Here is a 20926-nt window from a genome sequence, read left to right as displayed (position 1 = left end):
GCCACGTGACCCACGCGCCGCCACCGTGGGAAGGAGCAGGGGACACGCCCACTACGGGGGCGGGGCATGTGAGACCCGGCCCGGTGATGGGCGGGGCCGCTCGGGGGCGGGGCGGGCGCTGCCGGAGGCGGGGCCACAGCCCCGGCCGCCAGTTCCGTCCCGGGCCCGCCCCGGATGCGGAAGTGATGCGCGCGGGGCGGGGCGCGGCGGGCGCGCACAGCGGGGCCGGCGGCCGCCGCCGCTCAGGTAACGGCACCGGGCGGGGCGCGCCGGGCGGGCCCCGCCTCCTGCGCGCGGCGGGAGTTGAGCGGGCTCGAGTGGGCGGCGCGGGCCCTGCTCAGCACGGGCGCGGGGGAGACACAGCCGGCGGTTGTGTAATTACCGTGAGCGGCGATCTCCGGTGCGCCGCCGCAGGGCGGCTGCGGACCCTCGGTCCGGGCGGTGCGGGGGCTGCTGCCGCGGAGAAGGAGCGGGGCTCGGGGCCGGGTCTGTCGGCGCTGCTGCGGCGCTCGGAACAAAGCGTCGCCCCCGGTCCCGGCGCGGCTGGGCTCGGGCGGCACCGCCGGGACGGTGATGCTCTCCCGGGACCAGTGGGCTCCCGTGTTCCCGGGGGTCTGGTGCGAGTTTCCCCGGTGTCTGTACCGGCTGCTCCTGCTAGAGGAGCACGGAGCAGCGCTCGGCTGATGAGCCCGAGTTTCGTTAAACTGAGTCACCGGTGCTCCTCTAGGGCCTGGCTTAGCCCGGTGCTGTCCGTGAGCCTCCGGGAGCGACTGACGGCGGCGTTTGCACGGCGGGGCTGTCCCGGAGCCGACACAGCGGTGCCAGCTCAGCCGGAGCTCCTGGCCCGTGCTCACAGAGCCGTGCCGGTGTTCGGGTCCGGGCCCAGGAGGATCGGGAGCGGGGCTGTGTCCTGGCACAAGGCACCCTCTGCACTCCGGGACAGCACAGAGTGCTCACATGAGAGAAGCTCAGAGGCACAGGCCGATGGCTCAGACAGTGTTCGTTTGAGGCACAGAATGTGAAGAAAACTTGGAGCTTTTTTCCAAAGACTAGAAACTCATGAAAATCCCAGGAAATCCAACAGTGCTTTAGTTCTAGTGAAGGAGGAGGATGTCTGATACAAGCCCCAGTGATTTGCTTTATTATCTCTTCTCAGGTTATTCAGAAGATGTGGTTTAAATCTGCAGGGAGATGTTTGAATGTGAAAATGAGGCTTGGGAATATCTATTTCACTTTATTCTCTTCATTTGTTCATGGAGCATTTCCTTAGATACTCAAATCTTCCTCAGCTCCTTTCTTAAAGACACATTTGGAAGTGTCTTTCTTAAACATATATACTTGAATCTTGAGAAATTAAGCTTTTCCTTCTAATCTAGTCCAGAAGTTGGATTTCAGTGATCCTTGAGGATCCCTTCTAGCTCAGAGTTTTCTATGGTTCATCCAATGTACGTTGATTTAACGTTGCTTTTATTTTTAGGATAAACTGAAAAGCTCAGGGCAACTGATCTTCAACAGCCCTGATGCTCTCGTCTGGGGTGGAGTCTCTCCTCGATTCCTCTGTGTCTGCTGTAACAGAGGAGTTGTACCCTGGGCTGCCAGAGAGCTTCTCCAGGGACCTGATGGCAGTGCCGGGGCCCAGCCTGGCCTTGGATGCGCAGTCGGACGGGCCGGTGCCCGTGCTGGCACACAGGGATGGGCCATGGACTTCTGCCCTGGGAAACTTCTGCCACAAGACACAGGATCTGGGTGACGTGCTCCAGGTGATTTCTCATGGGCCAGCAGAATCCTTTCCTGAAGAATTACTACAGGCTGGAGACCTTGCAGAGGATGAAAAAAGCAGAAAAAGACACTTTAGGAAATTAGACTGTTCTGGTGATGGGTACCAGAAAGAAGATGAAGAGGCACAAGGTGCTGAGGACCATCATGCTGAATGTTGTCCTTTAACTCTGGGGAAAAGTTGGTCAGAACAAGTAAGTGAATGCAGAAATGAATCCCTGCATGATATAATTTGAATTTAGGCTTAGAGTCACTAGGCAGTGGGTTTGGCAATAGGTTTCCTGGTTCTTTTTTGTGTCTTCAGTATAGAATCATAAAGTGGTTTGGATGGGATGAGGACCTTGAAGGTCATTTTGTTCCAACCCCCTGCCATGGGCAGGGACACCTTCCACCTGACCAGGTTACTCAGAGCCCCCTCCAGCCTGGCCTTGGGCACATCCAGGAGTGTGTGTGTGTGTCAGTGCCTGGATTATTGTGGCTCCAGTGAAAAATTAGACAATAATTCAGTAAACCAGCAGTATTTTAAAATACCAATGTTTTCACTTGCTTAAATACTGCTGGAATGGTGTAAGGCAGATATGTAACAGAAAAAGGTGCACAGCTGAGTGTTTTACCTTAATTATTGGGTGTTGCATAATTTTGTGTGTTTAATTCCAAATTTTGATATCTGTTTGATTTATCTGACTTTTTAAAAAAATTATTTATCACTCTTGTGAAATTAAAATTGTTAAATTCTTTATAGTCATTCAGTTTTAAAGATGAATTTTCACATATTTCTAAATGCAGGTGGTTTGGTTGTGGGATCATGGTTTGGTGGTTTTGCTGACAGATCTAGGTCACCTGTTCCAGGCTTTGTGGGTTTGAGTCCAAGGAATGGTAGAAGGCAAGTTCTAATAGAGACACATCTTCCCAGGAGTCTAGTGGTAGTGGTTTGGGGCTGTGAACTAGACATGGAGACTGGATTACTCTTCTCATTCCAATTTTTAACAATTTGCATTTTAAGCCATGTACTTACATTTTAGCTGCCACATCACAAGACTTCATTGCTGATAAATACAGCAGTGGTTTGGGGATAAATCCTTTGTGCTTGTGTGAAGCCCTTGCAGTGCAAGGCTGCCTCTGGCCAGGGCTGATGTGTCTGGAGGTTTCTTAGTGAATTCCTTATTCTGAACTAACCCAGCTGAGCAGATGCAGTCCCTGAGACATGAGACACTTCACAAGATCTAACCATTTTTCTGTCTAAGCATAGCTAACCATGTCTGACCATGTTTCTGTCTTGTTTCAGGAGGACCCTCACCTAAATGAGCAAGAGGCAAAGTCTTTGAGAACCTATTGCACTGAAATTACAGGATCTCTGAGGAGAACAGGTAGTTATTTTAGCTGTACATCTCCATCCAGCCCCTGATTCTCTCCCAGTTATTTATTGTTGATTTAAAACAGATGAGTGATTGTGAGATGGCTCATTTAGAAAGTATTACCCTGTGTAACTGTAACACTATCAAAACTTAATGCTGTACTTTCTCCTGGCTGGGAATGTACTTGCCTCAAGACCTTTTCTGTAGAAGATGTGGTTTAGTTATTTGTTTCCAAAGCAGAAGAGGTTTTTTAATAGCAGATGTTTTGTATTTCCTTTTGTTTCAAAGATGGAGTGCATGAGAGCAGTAATAGCACATATATATAAAAAACTATTACTCATTCATTTTTTAATGTTCTAAAAAATACAATTGAAAGTGCAGAATCCAAAGAAAGAGGACAGTTCAAGTAATTATTAATTTCATTATAATTCCTCCATAATTTTCTAGCTCCAAGTACTTTGGTCACTTTGCCTGTATCTAGTAATTATTTTCTTTTCCCTCCCTGCTATCTTTACCTAAACTTGTGTTTAGCTTGCAAATGCCATCTAGTCTTGGTGCTTGCTAGGAAAGAGGGAAAAAATCTGCAGAAGTCTGAGTAAATATTTTCCCTGTAAAGTTTTGAGTATGAAGATATTCTACAGTAACTGTATTTTTTTTAATTAGCACCTTCCTTGTGATTTTACAGAAGAAACTTGATGAATAATCCAAATTGCTTGGGCAGATGAGATATGTCTTGTTTTCCTGTGGATGAGTTAATGACAGACATGTCTCCTAGGAAAAAGAAATGGAAATGGCCACACAATTCCAGCCCTATTTCTAGGCTGGAGCAGATCAAGTCCCAGCCTATGTTCAATTTTGATCTTAGAAATAAGCATTATTTTAATGTTGGCCACGGCTTCCTGTGTGTTAAGTTACAGGACCTGCATTCACCTAGCTTGATGTTAGAGGAATCTGAAATGTGCAGGGCTTGGAATGCCTGCTGCTCATGGAAATGTCTGTAGTGAAAAGGATTGGTTTTGTTACCTTAGCTTTGTGGTGGAATAGTTTGTTTTTTCCTCTAAAGACTTGTACTAAAATTGTTAGCATCAATTGTCACTTTTAAGAACATTTGGTAACCAACACTGCACAGAGTGTTGTGTGCAACAACAAAAGGTACTTAATAAGCTGAATGCCTTCTAAATTTAGCATATAGTTCTGATTTGCTCTATTTTTTTTCTTATGCAGAAGAAAACCAAGCAAATGTTCAGGTGACAGCTGAAACTCTGCCAAAGCTCACTGAAGAAGTACAAGGTATGAAGGCTGATGGGACTAGGATATTTAGTAAAGCAGGATACAGGAGTGACAGAGTGAGTACAGGTCTTCCACCCGAGGGCAATCAATGCCCACTCATGGCCAGAGCTGGGGTTTCAGAAACCAGCATCTTAGGGTTTTTAGGGCCTTTAAAAGTCATGGACGTTGGAGCAGCTGCAGATCATCCACAAAAAACAAGTGACTATGGTGGGTCAGAAGCCCGTGCTGCCATGCCCTTGGGAACAGGGGGGAGTGGTGTGTCTGTGTTGGAGGTCAGAGAAGAAAAGTTACCCAGACAAAATCCGCTTAAGGAATTCAGTACGTCATTTGGGAATTGCCAGACTTGTCAGCAGGATGAAGAAAATGATGCTTATGACTTCTTTAAGGGTCCTGTACCTGAACAAAAGGCACCTCAGGAGTTGTTCTCAGCAGAAAGCTGTAGAACACTCTCCACACAAAGATCTAAAGTTTTATGTCCGGTTCTGAAAAGCAGCTGTTATCTGGACTTGGGAAATGTGCCACCAGAAGGCAGTTCTGCAGTTCACAGAATTCTCAGTGAAACCCCCCAGAAGTACCTTCCCCAAAACATCAAACACCACACTCTTTATGATCACGGAACTGGGTTTTTAAAAAGCCAAACCTCCACATCTGCACCACTAGAGAAGATCTCAGTGGTGAGGAAAAAAGGATTATCTAGTGCAAGACCTGATCCTAGGGAATTAAGTGCTGCTATAGGAAGATCATGCAGCTCTGAATCTGAAGAAGCTGCTGAAGTCTGGAGAAGAATTGCTGTGGGAGATAACGTTGAAATTTGTAGCTGGCCTGAAGCTCAAAAGGCTGCTAACTCTGAGCAGTCTCATTCTCCAGTTTTTAGTTCTGTTGCTTCATCTCCTGAGGAGTTCTCAAAAGAAAAATTTAAAATATTCCCATCAGAAGGTGAGAAGCTGAAAAAGGACCAGTGGCAATTCTCTGTCAGTGACCCATGCAAGAATGATACAACAGAAAATAGTTTGTGGGTGGAAACGAGTACCATTGCTTCCCATGAAACTGGGCAGAGAGACATCTGCTCTTACAGTACTGCCAACAAAACCCCTCCTCTCAGTAACCACAGCTGTCTTCATCTTGGTACCAAGCTAGGAAAAGACTCACCCAAGGCACAACTGCTTGAAAAGGAATCTGGGAGCAATAAAACATCAGAAGAGTTGGCTGGTGGTTTAGCTGGAGCTGCAGAAGCTGATGGTAATAACAGATTATCCACTGGGAAGAAAACAAATTTGTTTTATACACTAAATGTAACTCTACCTCCTGTTTTACAAAAATCAAGAGAACCTCATTATAAGGAGTGTCTTCCTTGTACTAATAATGAAGTTTCATGCAGGGACAAGGCCTGGGATAACTGGTCTAGAAAAGAATTAATTGCTGCTTCTGGAACACCAGCGGGAAAAGTTGCTGAAGTTTTGCTTCATAAAGACAAATTCAAGTCTTCTGTAAATTCCATGACTTTTGATAACCCCAATACAGCAAGCAGAGTATCCCAAATGAATATAAAATCTTCTGCAGGAAATATGGAGAGAATGGTCATTGGTTTAGAAAATGAACATTGTCACACATGGCTTTATAATAACAAGAGTACAAAAAAACAGTGTACAGCTGCCAGCACTTCCTGTATTTTATCAGGGAGTACATGTGGGGATGAAGTTTTCCTGAACAGTCAGTCTTTTGGTGTTGAAGTTGCTAAGATTGAAGAAAATGATCATTTGGAAGGAGTGTCTTCATCAGGATATAACAGTAAAGAGGCAATGATCTTTCCAAAAGCACGTGGATCTCTTCTTTGGGAAAATGACTGGGGCAGCAGAGGTAGAGCTCTACATGGTACAAATTATATTCCCACAGGAAAAAACATGTTTTGCTCAGCATATACTGCAGAGAAGTCTGCTGCTACCTTGGCAAGAGGTGAGGTTTCAAATGAGAATATGGAGGTTGTGGAACAATTTGATCTTTGTAAAGCAATGTGCAGTGAAATTGTTTGTGACAGAGATGAGGCAAAAGAACACATTGGCATGTGTGCTTCCCAGATAGAGGAGTTTGATAAAACAAAAGCTGTGGATTCCCCCAATGCTCCTGAAGGCAATCAGAGAAATAGGACTCGTCAACAGCTATTCATCAGATCTAACAAAAACACCTGTGCTCATAATTTTGGATTTTACAACTCTGTGTTAGGCCCATGGAAGAGAGAACATGAGCAGGAAGAAATGCCATTGCTCCCAGCTGATCCCTCTGAGTGTAGCCCTCCAACCTGTGACCCACAGCCAGCCCTGGACAGCGGGAACATTCCAACACAACGTGCTGAGGAGAGCCTTTGTCCCTTGGGAAATCCATTTCGTCCCTGTCAGAGTGAGTCTGATGTCCCAGTGCTGGGCAGTGAGCAGCATTTGGAAAGTTTAACCAACCAACCAAACACTGGCTCACAAAGCACAACCGGTTCTGTGGAAAGAGACAAAACTGATCCCAATCACAGTGAAGAGGTTCTGCTAAAAACAGGTGGTGACCTGCCTCTGTTAGACCATACATGTGCAAGAGAAACCAGGTTTAAAGGAGCTGTACCAGAGAATGTAATGGGTTTGGACTCTTTAATTGGTGTGAAAAATGAAGATTCTTCAGGATCCATGGACTCCATTAGTGATCTGATTGAAGAGAAGACAATCAGACTACAAGAACATGAGAACAGATGTGAAAGAAACAATAAAGGAGCTCTTGAAGAAAACTTATCTGATGACAAAGCACAGTGCTCACAGCAGGCTCGTTTTATCCAATGTGCAAAAGAGCAAGCAGAGCTGGTGTTTGCAGGAAACAAAATGCAGCAATCTTTGCCAAAGATAAAGTGGTTGGTGGAGAACCAGGAAAATACAATTGGTGCTCAATTTCTGCCCATTTCATCAATTCATGGGAGTCTCTCACACAAGCCAGAAAACAGGAATATGCTTTCAGATACAGAAAACAGAGAAAGTCTGAGTATAAATCCTATCTTAAACAACTTTCACCCACAGTTAACTATTGAGCCTGGTAAAGAAACTGATGCTCAAAGTGGCGTTGGTCCATCTCATTTTGGAAAGTTTGACATCCAGGAATCTTGTGTTGAGACTCAGGCAGATTCAGAAACTGTGTCAGCTCTGAACTCTCACATCTCTCTGCCTGAGAAAGAAAAGCTGTGTATGTCACCCAAGAGTACACAAAGAGATAATTGTCATTCATCTTCAGCTGAAGGTTTTAGCAAAGATACTTCAATGACAAAAATCCTTTCTGTAACAATTTCTGTTAAGAAAAAAATCGGCAATATTGAGGTTCCATCTTCAGGGAATGAATCAGCAGCTGGCTCTCTGAATGGTGCCAAAAGCTCAAGAGTTTGTGCCCACAGCAAAGAAAGCCTGAAAGGTGAGGGGGTTTGCATGCCAGCTGGGAAAGACATGGACATGAGCTCACCAAAAAGTCCTCCTGGTCAAGAGAAGGTTAAGAATACAGATAAGCCAGAAAATATAAATGTGCTGTCAGGTACAGGAAACAGAGAAGGTCTGAGTATAACTCCTATCTTAAATAACTCTCACCCACTGTTAACTTTTAAACCTGGTAAAGAAACTGATGCTCAAAGGGGTATTTGTACATCCCATTCTGAGAAGTTTGACAGCCAAGAAACTTCTAGTAAGACTCAGGTGGTTTCAGAAACTGTGTCAGCTCTGAACTCTCACATCTCTCTGCCTGAGAAAGAAAAGCTGTGTATGTCATCTGAGAATCCACAAAGAGATATTTCATCTGCAGACAAAAAAATTAGCAAAGATACTTCAATGACAAAAATCCTTTCTGTAACAATTTCTGTTAAGAAAAAATCCAGCAATATTGAGGTTCCATCTTCAGGGAATGAATCAGCAGCTGGCTCTCTGAATGGTGCCAAAAGCTCAAGAGTTTGTGCCCACAGCAAAGAAAGCCTGAAAGGTGAAGGGGTTTGCATGCCAGCTGGGAAAGACATGGACATGAGCTCACCAACAAGTCCTGGTGAAGAGAAGTTGAAGAACACCTGTGTACAAGAGATGATAGGAAAAGAGGAAGCCCCTAGAGGAAGGCTGCCCAAAGATTGTTCATGGGACTTGTTGGAAGATTCTGAAGAGTCTGGTAGCAAAATAGTCCCCCTCAGGATTGAGAATTATGGAAAGGTTTTGGAAGAAATCCCAAGATCTAAATTCAATAGTCTTTCAGAAGAAAGACAGAATGATACAAAGCTCCCAAACTCAGCAGGTACCAGTGTACTTTCAGAAACTGTGCATGGTTGTCAGGCTGGAGCTGTATCTGCCCCAGAGGCTGCCCCAGAAGTGCAGGATGATGCAACGCCCACGTTCTCTCCTCCTCTGAGCACGCTATCAGACAGCTGCAAAGAACCATCCCCAAACGGTGTGGTTTGCAGTGAAGCGTGTGTGCCTTACAAACTGAATGCATGGAGCAAAGATAATGTAAAGGAAGTAACAGAAAGCCAGGACAAAATACCAACAGGTGCAGTTTGCAAGGAAAATGGGGCTTTATGTTCAGAGAGAGCTGATCAAATAGAGGAACGTCAAGTATTTATACAGAAGAAGTATGGAAAGATGGAAGCACATCAGTTGGGCAAGGCACAACAAGAACAGAAGTTAGAACATCAGGAGAAAGCAAAAATCATACTGCAGCCAAGTGTGTTGCACAGTTCTGAACTCTTATGCAGCTCTTCTGAGTTGATGACATCCAGAAGTACAAACTTGGGGGGTCCTTCAGAGGAGATTGTTGCTGTAAGAGGCAGTGAAAGTAAACTATGTAGCACTTTACAAGAAGTTAAAAGGCCAAAGATTACCACAGATTTTATTAGCTCACAGTTTTTGAAGACTCAGGATTCAGAAATGAAAAACCTGAACCTTAATTTAGGGTATGATGGGATCCCTGGTGCCTTTGGAACTACAAATAAACGAAGAGGAACTACAAATAAACTTCCATTAAAAATACAACCTGGAAGGACATGCAAAAAAGTTCCCACATTGTATCAGCTAAAAACTGTAAGAAAAATGAAAACAATGAAAAGTTCACCTGTCTCTGAGATTCCCCTGGAAATATTCCCTAAACAGGAAAACCCGCTTCTGGAATCTTTGTACTTTGCATGTAAAGCACCAACAGTGGAAAAGGAAACAGCCATGAGATTTGTGCATATGCCAAGGCAGAGGGCCAAAAGGTGCAGTTTGTTGAACAGCTTGAAATTTAGAAAATGTACCAAAGAACCAGCATTGCTGAGCAAGTTGTCTGCAATGGCCAGCAAGCTCCTGGCCCCTGCCAAAAGCAGCCGTGACTTAGAACCTCTGCCATCTTCTTCTGAAATTCTTCCAGTGCGTGACAGGTACAGCCAATGCAGATCTAAAAATCTCTTGGAAGCCTTTTCTTGCATTAACAGGAACGTACACTCACGCTGGGCTGACAGCTGCTGCACCAAGATGTTCAGCTTTCAGCCTTTGGCACTTTATCCTGTAGAAACTACCAAAATATTTTCTTCAGATTTAAGCCACGAGCCTCCAGCCCCTTTCTTGGACACCTCAGTTTTCCCAATTTCTTGCCACATAAAATTGAACTCCAGTCCTGTGACAGACCTCAGAGGGATTACATCCCAGCACTCTGTACAGCACAGCCCAGTTTTCAGAGAAACTCCAGCACCAGCTTCAAAGTGGACTTTGTCTTTTCTCTTTTCTCAGAGCTGTTCAGATACAACAGCTTTCCATTTCCAGGAAGATTCCTGTGTAAATAATGATCTTCATTCCTCTCACTCCACAACAACCCCCAGGACTGTTGCTGTTCATCCTGATCCTGGAAGAAACACTGGAGCTGGAAGAAGAGGAGGTTGTTCCAGGCTCGGCCTTCACACAGTTTTGGCACTTTCTTCCCCTGGATGTTACAGGATTTGGACAAGAAGAAGAAACTTAACCAGCCATATTCCTACCATCCAGAGACTGTTTATGTCCCAGCTGGCCCAGGGTTTGAAAGGGGCCAGGCTGCCGAGGTGTGTCCCCCAAGGCCTGGTGTCCTCACTGCCCTACTCCCTGGGCAGGGTGTTGTCCATTTGGAGTCAGCACGGTCCCGCTGTCTGTCCTTCCGAAATCACTCCTCTCCTTTCCAGTCACTGCAAGTGGCAGCCAAGTGTGGCCATCGACAACAGGTAAAACCCATCACCTTATTTCTGAGAGTAAATGTGTGCAGGGTATATTCTTGCTCCTCTTTGGGAGGGAGAGGGTGATTGCAGCTTGCACTGGAGGCTCAGTTTCTCCTGTTCCAGATCTGCACATTCTGCTCCAGGAATGGCTCAGCGTGGATGATCCTTTCTTACAGAACAGTCTTTTAGCTGAATTTAAATATATTTGCCTTCGCTTCTTTAATACTGTCCTGTTTTGGCAGAATGGCTAACTCTATTTTCTTCTCCCTTGCAAAATATACACACCATGCATCAGAGTATATAATGCAAAAGGTGAGCTACTTCATTAGGTCTATTCTGAGTGACTGCAGAGGAACTGGATTTCTGAGGTAGGAAAGTTTTTTTCAGAGGTCTGAGCCACAAAAACCCCTTGGAACCACTGTAAAATGCTCAATATCAGGTCAGGAAGAATTGTAAAGGGCGGGGGGATGTCATTCAGTAACATTTTTAATTGTATTCCATGACCATTCTATGCTAATTGAAACCTCTTTATGCATGCTATGGATTTTCATATGTGACACTGGCACAAGCAAATGTAGCTCCAGTTAATATTGTAATGAATTTTTCTCTGTGTGTCAATCTTGGTACAAGTGGGAAGAGGACTGAAATCTACTTTCCATATTTAACTTTACTTTGCTATGAGCATTTAAGATCATTTTGTTAATAAAAAGAATGAAAGAAGTTCCTAGCTCTGTTCCAGGATTTTTGCATGCCCTTGAGCAAAGATTTTGCCCTTTATCCCTCAGTAACACAGGGCAGTTCAGTCCCTGATTTTGTCACCTTGCATTTCCTGGGCAGAGAGCTTCATGAGCACTGCACCAAAGTCTGTTTAATTAATTGGTTTGATTAGTGTGGCAGTCTGTGGAGAGCTGTTGAATTTAGCCTATGTCACAGATTGACACAAATATAACCAAAAATCTTGCCAGATAACAAATGCTGCAATTTGCTTTGTATAGATGGGTAACATACCTAAAAGTTTATCTCTTGTTAATATAAATTGTAATGTCTGCCAAAGGTGTGTATGTGTATGAGGCAGATGTAAATCTGTCCCACTCAGCTGTTTGGTACATAAATATTAGAGGTATGTTTGGTGCAGTATAAAAGCCTTTTCAGCTCCCACTATGACAGAAATTCTTGCCTGTTTTAAGATAATTAAAAATCAGAAAAATCAAAAAGTTCCCTGCAGGCTATTTTCATCTGGAAAAGATTTGTTCTCTTTAGAATATTTCACTCACAATTTGTGTTCTCAATAACCAGGAGAACAGGGAACTAAAGTAGTTGCCCTACCTAATTTCCACTGTCCCTTCCACTATCAATAATAAAGCATTCTTTCACTGAAGATTTTTCCTAATTAATGCTTATTCGAATTAAAAATTTCTAAAGTGATTTCCTTCTGTGCTTATAATTTTGTATTATTATTGCATAAAACAATAAGCTCTGTCTCTGACAGAGAGGGCTCTGCTGCACTGTGGATACAGATTCCAGTAACATTGGAATAATGAGTGGAATGTTGAAACAAAATGTTACAGTTCTGACATAAGTGATGAACACAATAAGTGGGGTTTTCTGACCTCTTTATGTGTGGTTGGACTTCCCTGTGCTTCCAGCATGGCTGGTTTTCATTTCCTTGGTAGAACTCCATCTTTGCTTTAGAACAGTGAAGTGCATTTCACTGCTGGTTAGAGAGAACAGCAAATACAAGATTTGCTGTTGAATGTAATAAAAGCTGTCCTGAGTGATTTCCTGCTGTTAACAATTTGGGCACAAAAGTAAAGCTTAATATCAAAGGACTTAGAGCTGCTGTGCTGACTTTTATGCCATAGAATTCTGGTCATTACCAACCCTTATGGAAAGGCCTTTGGTTATTCCAATCACGTAAGGGTACTGTGGGAGTTAGAGACAACAGGGAGTTAATTTAATGGAAGTACTTCCTTTTACCTGTTACTGTTGCCATTATGCACTATTTTCTTTAGTAACCAAGTTCCTTCAAGGTTTTTGGTTCCTTAAATTGTAACAACTTGAAGTTTTGAATTAGAAAAATAGACTTTCATAGAAAGCATGACAATTTTCAGACTTTAAATAATTATGACTTTTAATATTACTGTCTCATTCCCTTTCTGTGCCTTTATTTCCTTTTCTCATTACTACCATTTTTAAATGAAAGCAGGACAGTTTCCCTAACAATGAAATTTAGTTCCCTAAACAGATGTGGCTTTCTTTTGTATCATTTTAGTCTTTCATTCTCATTCCTGATATGAGCATCTTGTCTTACAATCCAGTTTATACTAATAATTTTTCCTTCATCTTTTTATAGTGTAGCCCTAATTTCTGTCTTGTTTTGTTTTTTTTCATTCCTCTTTGACCCAGCTGTGCCATGTTACCACACTCAGCTGTGCAGAGTATGGGAGCACTGCAGCCTGCAGGCCGTGCAATCCAGTGAGTATCTGGGGTGTTGGTATTTACTCTGAGCAGTGGGATCATAACATTCCTCAGAAAGCCATTGTGATGTCATTTTGGCTTTCAGCTTTTGGCAGTTCACTGCCAGAACAGCTTTCTGGTTAGGAAGTGGGTGAGGTAAAGCTGACTGGGTGATGTGATGGAGGAGTGGAGGGGCAGTGATGCAAACACCACACAGAACATTGGACAGAACAGTTCTGTTACTTTTAACCGTGTTGTGCCCTTCTTATGCAATGAATATGTGAGACTGTAGAAGTTTGACTCTTTACTTGGATAGAAGTCCTTTCTGCCTTAGCATCTGGATGATAGGTGCTGAAACTTCCTTCTATTCCTTCTAAGTGCAGGGATGGCAGGTATCACAGCTATATTTTATCTGTAAACAAAAAGTAGGATTAATAGTTGTGTCAAAGAAATTTGCTGGCAGAAAAGGAGGATTGATCCCTTTCTGTCAGTTCATATATAGAGCTGTGTACTGTTTAGCTGTATGCAAAGGAAAAGAGTGGGTTTTAAATGACATGTTCAAATACTCTGGCAGTTTAGGTGGTGTCAGGATCAATGGGATGCAGCAGGTTTGGGTGTATGTGTGTGCCAGACTTCATTCACTTGGGCCATTTCTGTGAAATGTGTTGGGGTTTTGTGCCCATATTGCAATTCAGGAACATCTCCTGAGAGCATGGAATGCTGTTGCATTATCACTTGGGTATCAATCTACATTCATGTTCCCCTTTTCTCTGTTACAGTCTGGAAACTTCATTCCCTCCTCCATCCCCAAAGCCTCACACACTTCCAGAGCCATTGCCATCTCCCCCCAGGCTTTCAGCATCCGAGCTCCACATCCCTGCCCTTGATGAAGCAGATGCTTCTGTTCCAGCCTGTCTGAGATCCCAAGATGACACAGAACTGAAAAAAGTGAGTTCATTTTATATTTTAGACCTCTCAGACTCTTGGTTCTCCAGAAGCTGAAGCTGCTGCTGGATATTATCAAGTGACTGTTAAAGATGAGGAGAGAAAACAGAGTGCAGGTCCTACTCTGTGCTGCTGCAGAGAAAGAAGGTGGCAAACCAGAGAGGAATGTTTATTCTATAGATAATGTATATTCAGAATAAAAGGGAATTCTGTTGACTAGTATGGTTTTAATTTCTTTGTTTTTAACTTTTCCATCTTTCTTTCTTAAGACTGAGCCAGAAAAGAGGCCAAAGAAAGTCTCACAGATCCGAATCAGGAAAACTGTTCCTAAGCCAGACCCTAACCTTACTCCAATGGGACTGCCCAAACCAAAAAGGTGAGCAGTGCCTCTGAAATGGACTCAAAGCATTTGAGTGTCATCATTTCAATAAATGCTTCTCTTACCCCTGCTATTTTATACAGCCCCAGTTGAGTTACATCTGATGTTTATTTCCTTTACAAGAAATGATTGACACAGCTCTATCAACTGGATCAAAACTGCTGACTGGAGTTTAGGCAAAATGTGAAAAAGCAAGCTGCAATGCAATCATTTTTCTAAAGAAGAAAGAAGTTTTATTGATAAAGGGAAAATCAGTCAACCTGCAGTGCAGAGTGATGTGGGATCTCAGCAGCTCAGTCCTGAGGTGCCGAGTCACCGAGACCACCCTTGGGGGGCTCGGGAGTCCTGGAATGTTCCAGAAGTGTCTGGTGGCTGGACTTTGATCCTACACAGGAGACGACACCTGTATGAGGATAGGAGGGTTTCACCGGGGTGAATGGTGAAGGGATTGGTTAATTAGAGAGTGAAACACAGGGTTTAGGATTTCTGTACAGGGGGGTTTAGAGAAGTAAGATGGAGGAATTGGGGCGTGTCCTGTCCTTCTTCTTCTTCTTCTTCTCCATCTTCTGTGGTGATGGTGGCACTTTGGGATTGGTCATTACTGAAAGTGCACCGGACAATAAGAATAAAAAGGATTGGGGAAAAATGATAAATATTGTACACGTAACTTTGGGTATAAAGATAGGTGGCTGTCCGGAGGGGGCACAGTGTGCTCATGGCTGGCTGCTGAGCAGAGCTCTGTCGGGCTGAGAGAAAATCTTTTAGATAAACAATTAATAAACACCGAGACTGAAAGAAGAACTGAAGCCTCTTCTGGTCCTTTGATACGCGGGCTGCCCCAAGGCCACTCCGGGCCTTTCCAGGCCCCTCAAACAGCCGAAACCGGACAGAGTGAGATGAAGTGATCTGTTAGGAAGTTCTGTTGATGCAAATTGTGTTGGAGTTTTTTACAGTTTCTTTGTTTGGGGTATGATCTTAGGGAAGCATTAGCTCAGTGGAAGTGTGGGGAATCACAGAGCCAGATGCTGCTCAAGTTTTCCAGTCAATCATCCAGTGTGCCTGGTACTCATACTGCTCAGGTTAGGCTTATTTCATCTGGGGTGACTTCTGTCCTAAACACAGGCACCACCTTTGACTAAAGGATGCATTTCTTCAGAGATCAGCTTGGTAACTGTCCATAACTAAAATCAGTCTCAGGAGATGAAATATTAATCTGTTAAGCTGTAAGACTTCTCAGCTTTCACAAAAAGGTGAAGGGCATTTCCCCTTTTGAGCATCATCATTATTTCAAAGCATCACAGAATGCTGGAAGGAATATTGATCTCTGCAGAAAGGGCAAGTCTTGATACCAACCTTATAAAACACTATGAAATTATGTACTTAATGAGCTCATTTTTCATTCCAACTGGTCCCCAGTTAGTTAAAGCATAATTAGTTAGCATTTAATTTAGGCACAGAATGCAAACAGTACTTGTTTCTTGTAAATCTGCTTGCTGTGAAGAGAGATTGTTACGAGATTCTTCCTTCTAGATTGATTTGTCATTACTTTTTCAGGCTTAAGAAGAAAGAATTTAGTTTAGAAGAAATTTACACAAACAAGAACTATAAGTCCCCTCCTCCTGCCAGGTTGGTTCTCCTTCCTAAATGTAAATTATTAGGGGGTGGGGGGAGATGAAAGGTGTATGAAAAATGAGAGGGAGATATATTCTTAAAATTGGTCTAGTTTAAACTGCTAGAGAAAGTTCATTTGAAAATAGTATCTTTTACAGTTTGGATTTTTAAAAGTGAAATAGAATATGAACTAAGAATTTGCAGCTGGTTAAGTATGGATTTTTATATATTTTTTCACTTATCCATTTATTCCAGTCTCCATCAAAGTACAGTACTTACTTTCCAAAATTCAAAGGGAATTACATGTTCTTTAAAATACTAACAATAACAGCCTGTCATCAAATGCTCAAACTTATTTATTCTGTAAAATTAAGATTCTATAATTGTGCTTTAGAACTGAAATACAAAGAGATTCTACCCAAATGTCTGTGCAGCAATAACTGAGCTGGCAGTGATGTGCATTGTAGGAGATGTAAGGTACAGATCACATTACAAGAGGTGGGGAGGGGCTGTAAATATAAAATATAAAAGTTAAAGTGTGTTTACCTGGGTTATGAAATCCAGTAAGGTGGATTATGAAAGTCAGTAAGGTGGCTGCTGCTAAGGTTTTCATGATTTTTGTTCCTTTTTTTTTTTACCAGGAGCTTGGAAACAATCTTTGAGGAGCCCAAGGAGAAGAATGGCCACTTGATCTCTGTCAGCCAGCAAAAGAGAAAGCGGATTCTGGAGTTTCAGGACTTTACCCTTCCCCGGAAAAGGAAGACACGAGGCAAAGTCAAAGCAGTGGGGAGCTTCACCCGGGCAAAAAGAGCTGCACTGCAGAGTGCAGAGTTAGATGTTCTTCTGAGTCAGAAGCTGATGGACCTTGAAGCCTTTTTTGCAGAGGAGGTTGAGCAGGAGCAGCCCTCCAGCATCTGAGGGAGCCACTTAGCTGGAATGGTCCCGTCAGCTTCTTTAGTAGTTTTTTCATGGGAGAAGTCTACTGACTTCTCCATACCCTACTCTGCCACTGCTCTAACATCTGAGAATCAAGTTTTTGCCTGGGACCCTCTTTAAGGTGCTATTTTTTTTTAAATGCTGTTGGAGGGATTCTTTTAAGTCCCTGTTGGAGTGTAGCACAGCCACGTGAAATTTACCCTTCCTTTCTCAACCTCTGGAAATTACTGCTTATATTTAATTAGTTCTGTTTATATATCTTTTGGGGGTAGAGTAGCAGTGTCAGGGAGGAAGTAGTGCACCTCCAGTGATGCTAGAACTCTGTACTCCAGATCATTTGCACATTTGAGTCTGCTGTTGTTACTGCAATGGCTATTTTTAACAAGCTGACAAAAGAGATATGGTGTTTGATAAAGAAGAATTCTAGCAAACACATTCTTGATAAACCACTAACCTTTTGAGAATTAAAAGTAGATGTCTAGGTTTTCATTCAATTGTTTCTTCCTTCTGTTAACTTAGAAGGTTCCTTCTAAGTATCTTTGCCCTTCCTGGCTCCAGGCAGCAGAAGCCCCACATAATTAAGACATTAAATAACTTGCACTTTGTATATGCTGCTTTTAACACAATTCAACTCAAAAAAGGTCATGTTTTAAGGAAAAATGGTGCCCAGTACTATTTTTTTCCCCAAATAGAATATTTTTTTACTTACTTGGCTGATGCCAACTTCTTCTCCAGAGGAAAAGGTAATTGGTCCATGAGGGTGTTAAGCTGCAGGATACATAGGCAGAGATTTTTATTTAACTGAGCTGAGCTGCTGCATGCAGGAAGACCAGCAAAATCTTTGATACTTATTTTAAAGTTATTTTAATTCCATTCATACTAACTTGATTTTAATGTCAACAAGAAGGGTTTGGGGTTTTTATTACCATTTTAGATTTACAGTTCCTGTAGCTCATAATTAAATACTCTCTGTACAGCACTGTTGTAGATAATAACCAGTGCTGTACAAAGAGCCTCTGAGTATGTGGACATTGTTTTTATTATGTAAGGCCATTTGTAATTATCTGATGCAGCACTGGGCAATTTCTCAGCTCTACCTTTGGAAGGAAGAGAGCTCCCTTCTGGCATAACTCCTGTTAAACTTCACTGGAAGCATAAATCCAATGCTGCTGTTCAGGTAATTTCTGTCCCTTAGTGCCTAGAGAAGTTATTCAGGCAAAGCTGTTGTTGCTGGGATGCTCAAATTTAATTAGTCTGTTCTTTCTTTCACTTGTCACTTGAACTTGCACTTTCTTATTTATCTACCCATATAATAGAGTTTCGATTTACCTTCAAATTGAGCAAATATCTAATGGGTGGGTATTTTTTATAAAGTCCCAATAAATGCAGGACTGCAAATACCATCATTATCTTCTGTTGCTCTACCACTTCTGTTACTGACCAAACAGAAAACTAAATGTTAACAAGCAATCTGTTGAATTGCAGAGCTTTGAGAGTAGAGAAATGGAAGAGAATTATTACACTGTGTGTGCCTGAATCTTGAAAGAAATCTAATCTGGGTTTGTTTTGCTCCCAGCTTATGTGCTGGGATTTGTAGAAGTTTATATTCTTGCTTTGAAGGCTAGTTATCTTTAATCAGGAAGACTGAAGAAAAGAGAGGAGTGCACACTTAGAGTAGTAGTGTTTGGAGTTTGAGGATAAAATAGCAAGGCAAACTTTGAACATATTGACATAGTATTTTTCTGGTTAACTTACTGGGCTGTTGTAGAACATTCTAATTGATTCTCTTTATTTTTGTAAAAAGAAATCCCTAAAAAACAAAGATCAATTGCCTCCTAAAAAATGTTTGAAAGTTTCCCTATGTTGGCTTATTAGCCCAATTATTGACTAGTTGGAAGTGGTAGCAAGAGTGAGAGATATATTTTTATGGATTTGTGCTATAGAATGGGATTGTTACAGAGCATTCATTCACCTTCTATTAATATGGGAGGCTTCCAGTGACCAATTAAGCTGTAAGTAATTAAGCCTACTGGGGCTTTCAAGGAAATAGATTGGGGTGGGGGGGAAAGAGACTTGGGTCCAGGAGAAGTTCAGACTCCAATGTGCTTCAAAACATGGAATGTGTTGAACCTTTTCCTTTGGGTTGTGTTGGGTTTTGTTTAGGGTGGGTTTTTTTTTTACTTTCTTCCCTGTTCTCTCTTGTTTCTGATTGCATTGAAATAAGATTTATGGACTTTTTTTCCTAGAAACTACAGTGGAGAGAGCAGAGCAAAGAAAACACTCAAATACTCTTCAGTTTACAGAAATTGGGGGAGTTACAAAATGATGTTGCAGTTGTTTAGCTTCTCCCAGACCTCAGTTTGTGGAAACCCAAACACACAGCATTATTCTCTTTCAGTTTAGTGTTTGTATGACAATGTAAGCTAGTGGAGACCAAGCATCTCTTCCCCTCCCCAGCATACAGGTGTCAGTCCTGCTTATGCACTTTTTTGTTTTTTCCTTTCCCACCTCTGTTTCTGTTTACAGCACTCATGGAACAGCCCTGTTCCTTGTGGCTGCTGCTTGTACACTGGGAGTGGTGACTGGGTAAAAGCTGGGCATTTCCACTCTGAGCTGCTTCTGGCACAGCTAATTAAAAGTAAAAAGTGTAGAGGATTCATTTTTGGGGTCATGCATACATCTCTAGCAGAAGGATGTGTACACTTGCCTTTTCATTAAGTGGACCCACTCCAGTGGGGATGTTTTTGTATCACCATGGAAAGTACATCACAAACTGATGGCCAGAACAGCCTGAGAAGGATTGCAAGGCTTTTGCCATGTCCTGTCTCTTAGTAGAGCCAAGCAGCTCTTTGCTAAATTTGCTGATTGTCAGAGATAGAAGGATCACTTTCAAAAAAAAAAAAAAAAAGAAGAAAAAACTCATTGTTTTCATCATGCTATGACTAGAGCAGCTAAGGCTCCTTAATGTATGTACAGCATTTGCCTGCCTGGCTTGTGTCTGCATACATTTGAGTTCCTGTGCTTGCTGGATCTGAGTTCCTGCAAGCAGTTCCCATTCATTGTATTTTATTTCAGGTGGGCCTTTGTTATATCATGTTCCAGGTGCTTTTCTAGAATATGGATAGTAACTGTGGATTACAAGTCTGTATGATGCTATCAAGGTAACAAATAGCTCACTGAGAATTTGTACATTTGTGCCATTAGCCTCCATCATGCTCTTGGCATTTGGTTTCTGTTCAATATTGTGTGAATCTAAAATTTTACTGTTTCTTTTGTGTGTGTTTTTAATTTATGGAAATAAATTTTTCTGAGAACTTTTCAGGTTTTTAAGGCCTTTAGGCTTGTATGGGTAAATATGCATGATAATGTCTTACATGCAGGGGGGAAAGGTGAAATCTCCAAAGAGATCAGCAGTGCTGGGTAACAGGGAGTGCTGTTATTGAGACACAGAGCTGCAGTTCTGGTGTTCTTCATCCCAGCCTGGCAGATATTAGGCATGATCTCAGCTGCTGTTCAGAATACTGAGGCAGCATCCATCTCTTCAGAAAGCAGAGGAGCAGGAGCACAAACAGCTCCTGCTCAGCTCAGGGCTGGGATTCGAGGCTGAGGCTGGTTCATGTACCCCAGGGCTGCACCACAGGATCACCCACAAGGCCCAGGAAGCATTGGTTATGTTTGTGTCTGAAAACAACATCTCTGCCCTCCCAACCCATAAAATCTTGTGTATAACCCAGATTTTTAATTTATCCCTGGTCAGCTGCAGGCTGCTGCATTTCTTCACTGTGTTCTCAGAACTGCCTTGTCCCAAGTGCAGTGTCCCACGGGCCCCACAGATGGCAGGGAAGCTCCAGGAAAGAAAGGCAGGAACACCTGAGAGGCCCAAACCAGCATCCTGCTCTGTCCCTGCTCCCTCAGGGCTGCAAATGCAGCTGAGGATTTGGCTCTGTCACCATACTGGGACAAGACAGG

At 42.8% G+C, this 20926-nt stretch overlaps 1 protein-coding gene across 2 annotated transcripts; it reads left to right on the top strand.

Moving 5' to 3' along the window:
• Positions 1 to 205: 205 nt before the first annotated feature.
• PRR14L (proline rich 14 like) lies at positions 206 to 20323 on the top strand. Of its 2 annotated transcripts, none has more exons than XM_064727242.1 (9): positions 206 to 246; positions 1478 to 1970; positions 3062 to 3143; positions 4356 to 4421; positions 13036 to 13104; positions 13866 to 14034; positions 14301 to 14407; positions 15965 to 16036; positions 16663 to 20323. In XM_064727242.1, exons 2-6 carry the CDS (start codon positions 1521 to 1523, stop codon positions 14003 to 14005), a joined length of 807 nt encoding a protein of 268 aa, XP_064583312.1. In that variant the 5' UTR covers positions 206 to 246; positions 1478 to 1520; the 3' UTR covers positions 14006 to 14034; positions 14301 to 14407; positions 15965 to 16036; positions 16663 to 20323. The 2 variants fall into 2 exon arrangements, with proteins under 2 accessions (XP_064583312.1, XP_064583311.1); XM_064727241.1 differs by having other exon boundaries at positions 4356 to 10635; positions 16663 to 20312.
• The last annotated feature ends 603 nt before the right edge of the window (positions 20324 to 20926 follow it).

This window comes from Zonotrichia leucophrys, chromosome 15 (assembly GCF_028769735.1).
Source record: "Zonotrichia leucophrys gambelii isolate GWCS_2022_RI chromosome 15, RI_Zleu_2.0, whole genome shotgun sequence".
Taxonomy (NCBI): Eukaryota; Metazoa; Chordata; class Aves; order Passeriformes; family Passerellidae; genus Zonotrichia; species Zonotrichia leucophrys.
Note: the sequence above shows the minus strand (reverse complement) of the source record. Positions and strands in the feature narration are given on the sequence as shown.

What these genes read in the sequence shown, in the direction of transcription:
- PRR14L (XM_064727241.1), top strand. Translation starts at nt 1,521, where the DNA reads ATGCTCTCGTCTGGGGTGGAGTCTCTCCTCGATTCCTCTGTGTCTGCT. An exon ending in GGACTGCCCAAACCAAAAAG is followed by an intron (nt 14,408 to 15,964) that starts GTGAGCAGTGCC and finishes TTACTTTTTCAG; the next exon opens with GCTTAAGAAGAAAGAATTTA. An exon ending in AAGTCCCCTCCTCCTGCCAG is followed by an intron (nt 16,037 to 16,662) that starts GTTGGTTCTCCT and finishes TTTTTTTACCAG; the next exon opens with GAGCTTGGAAACAATCTTTG.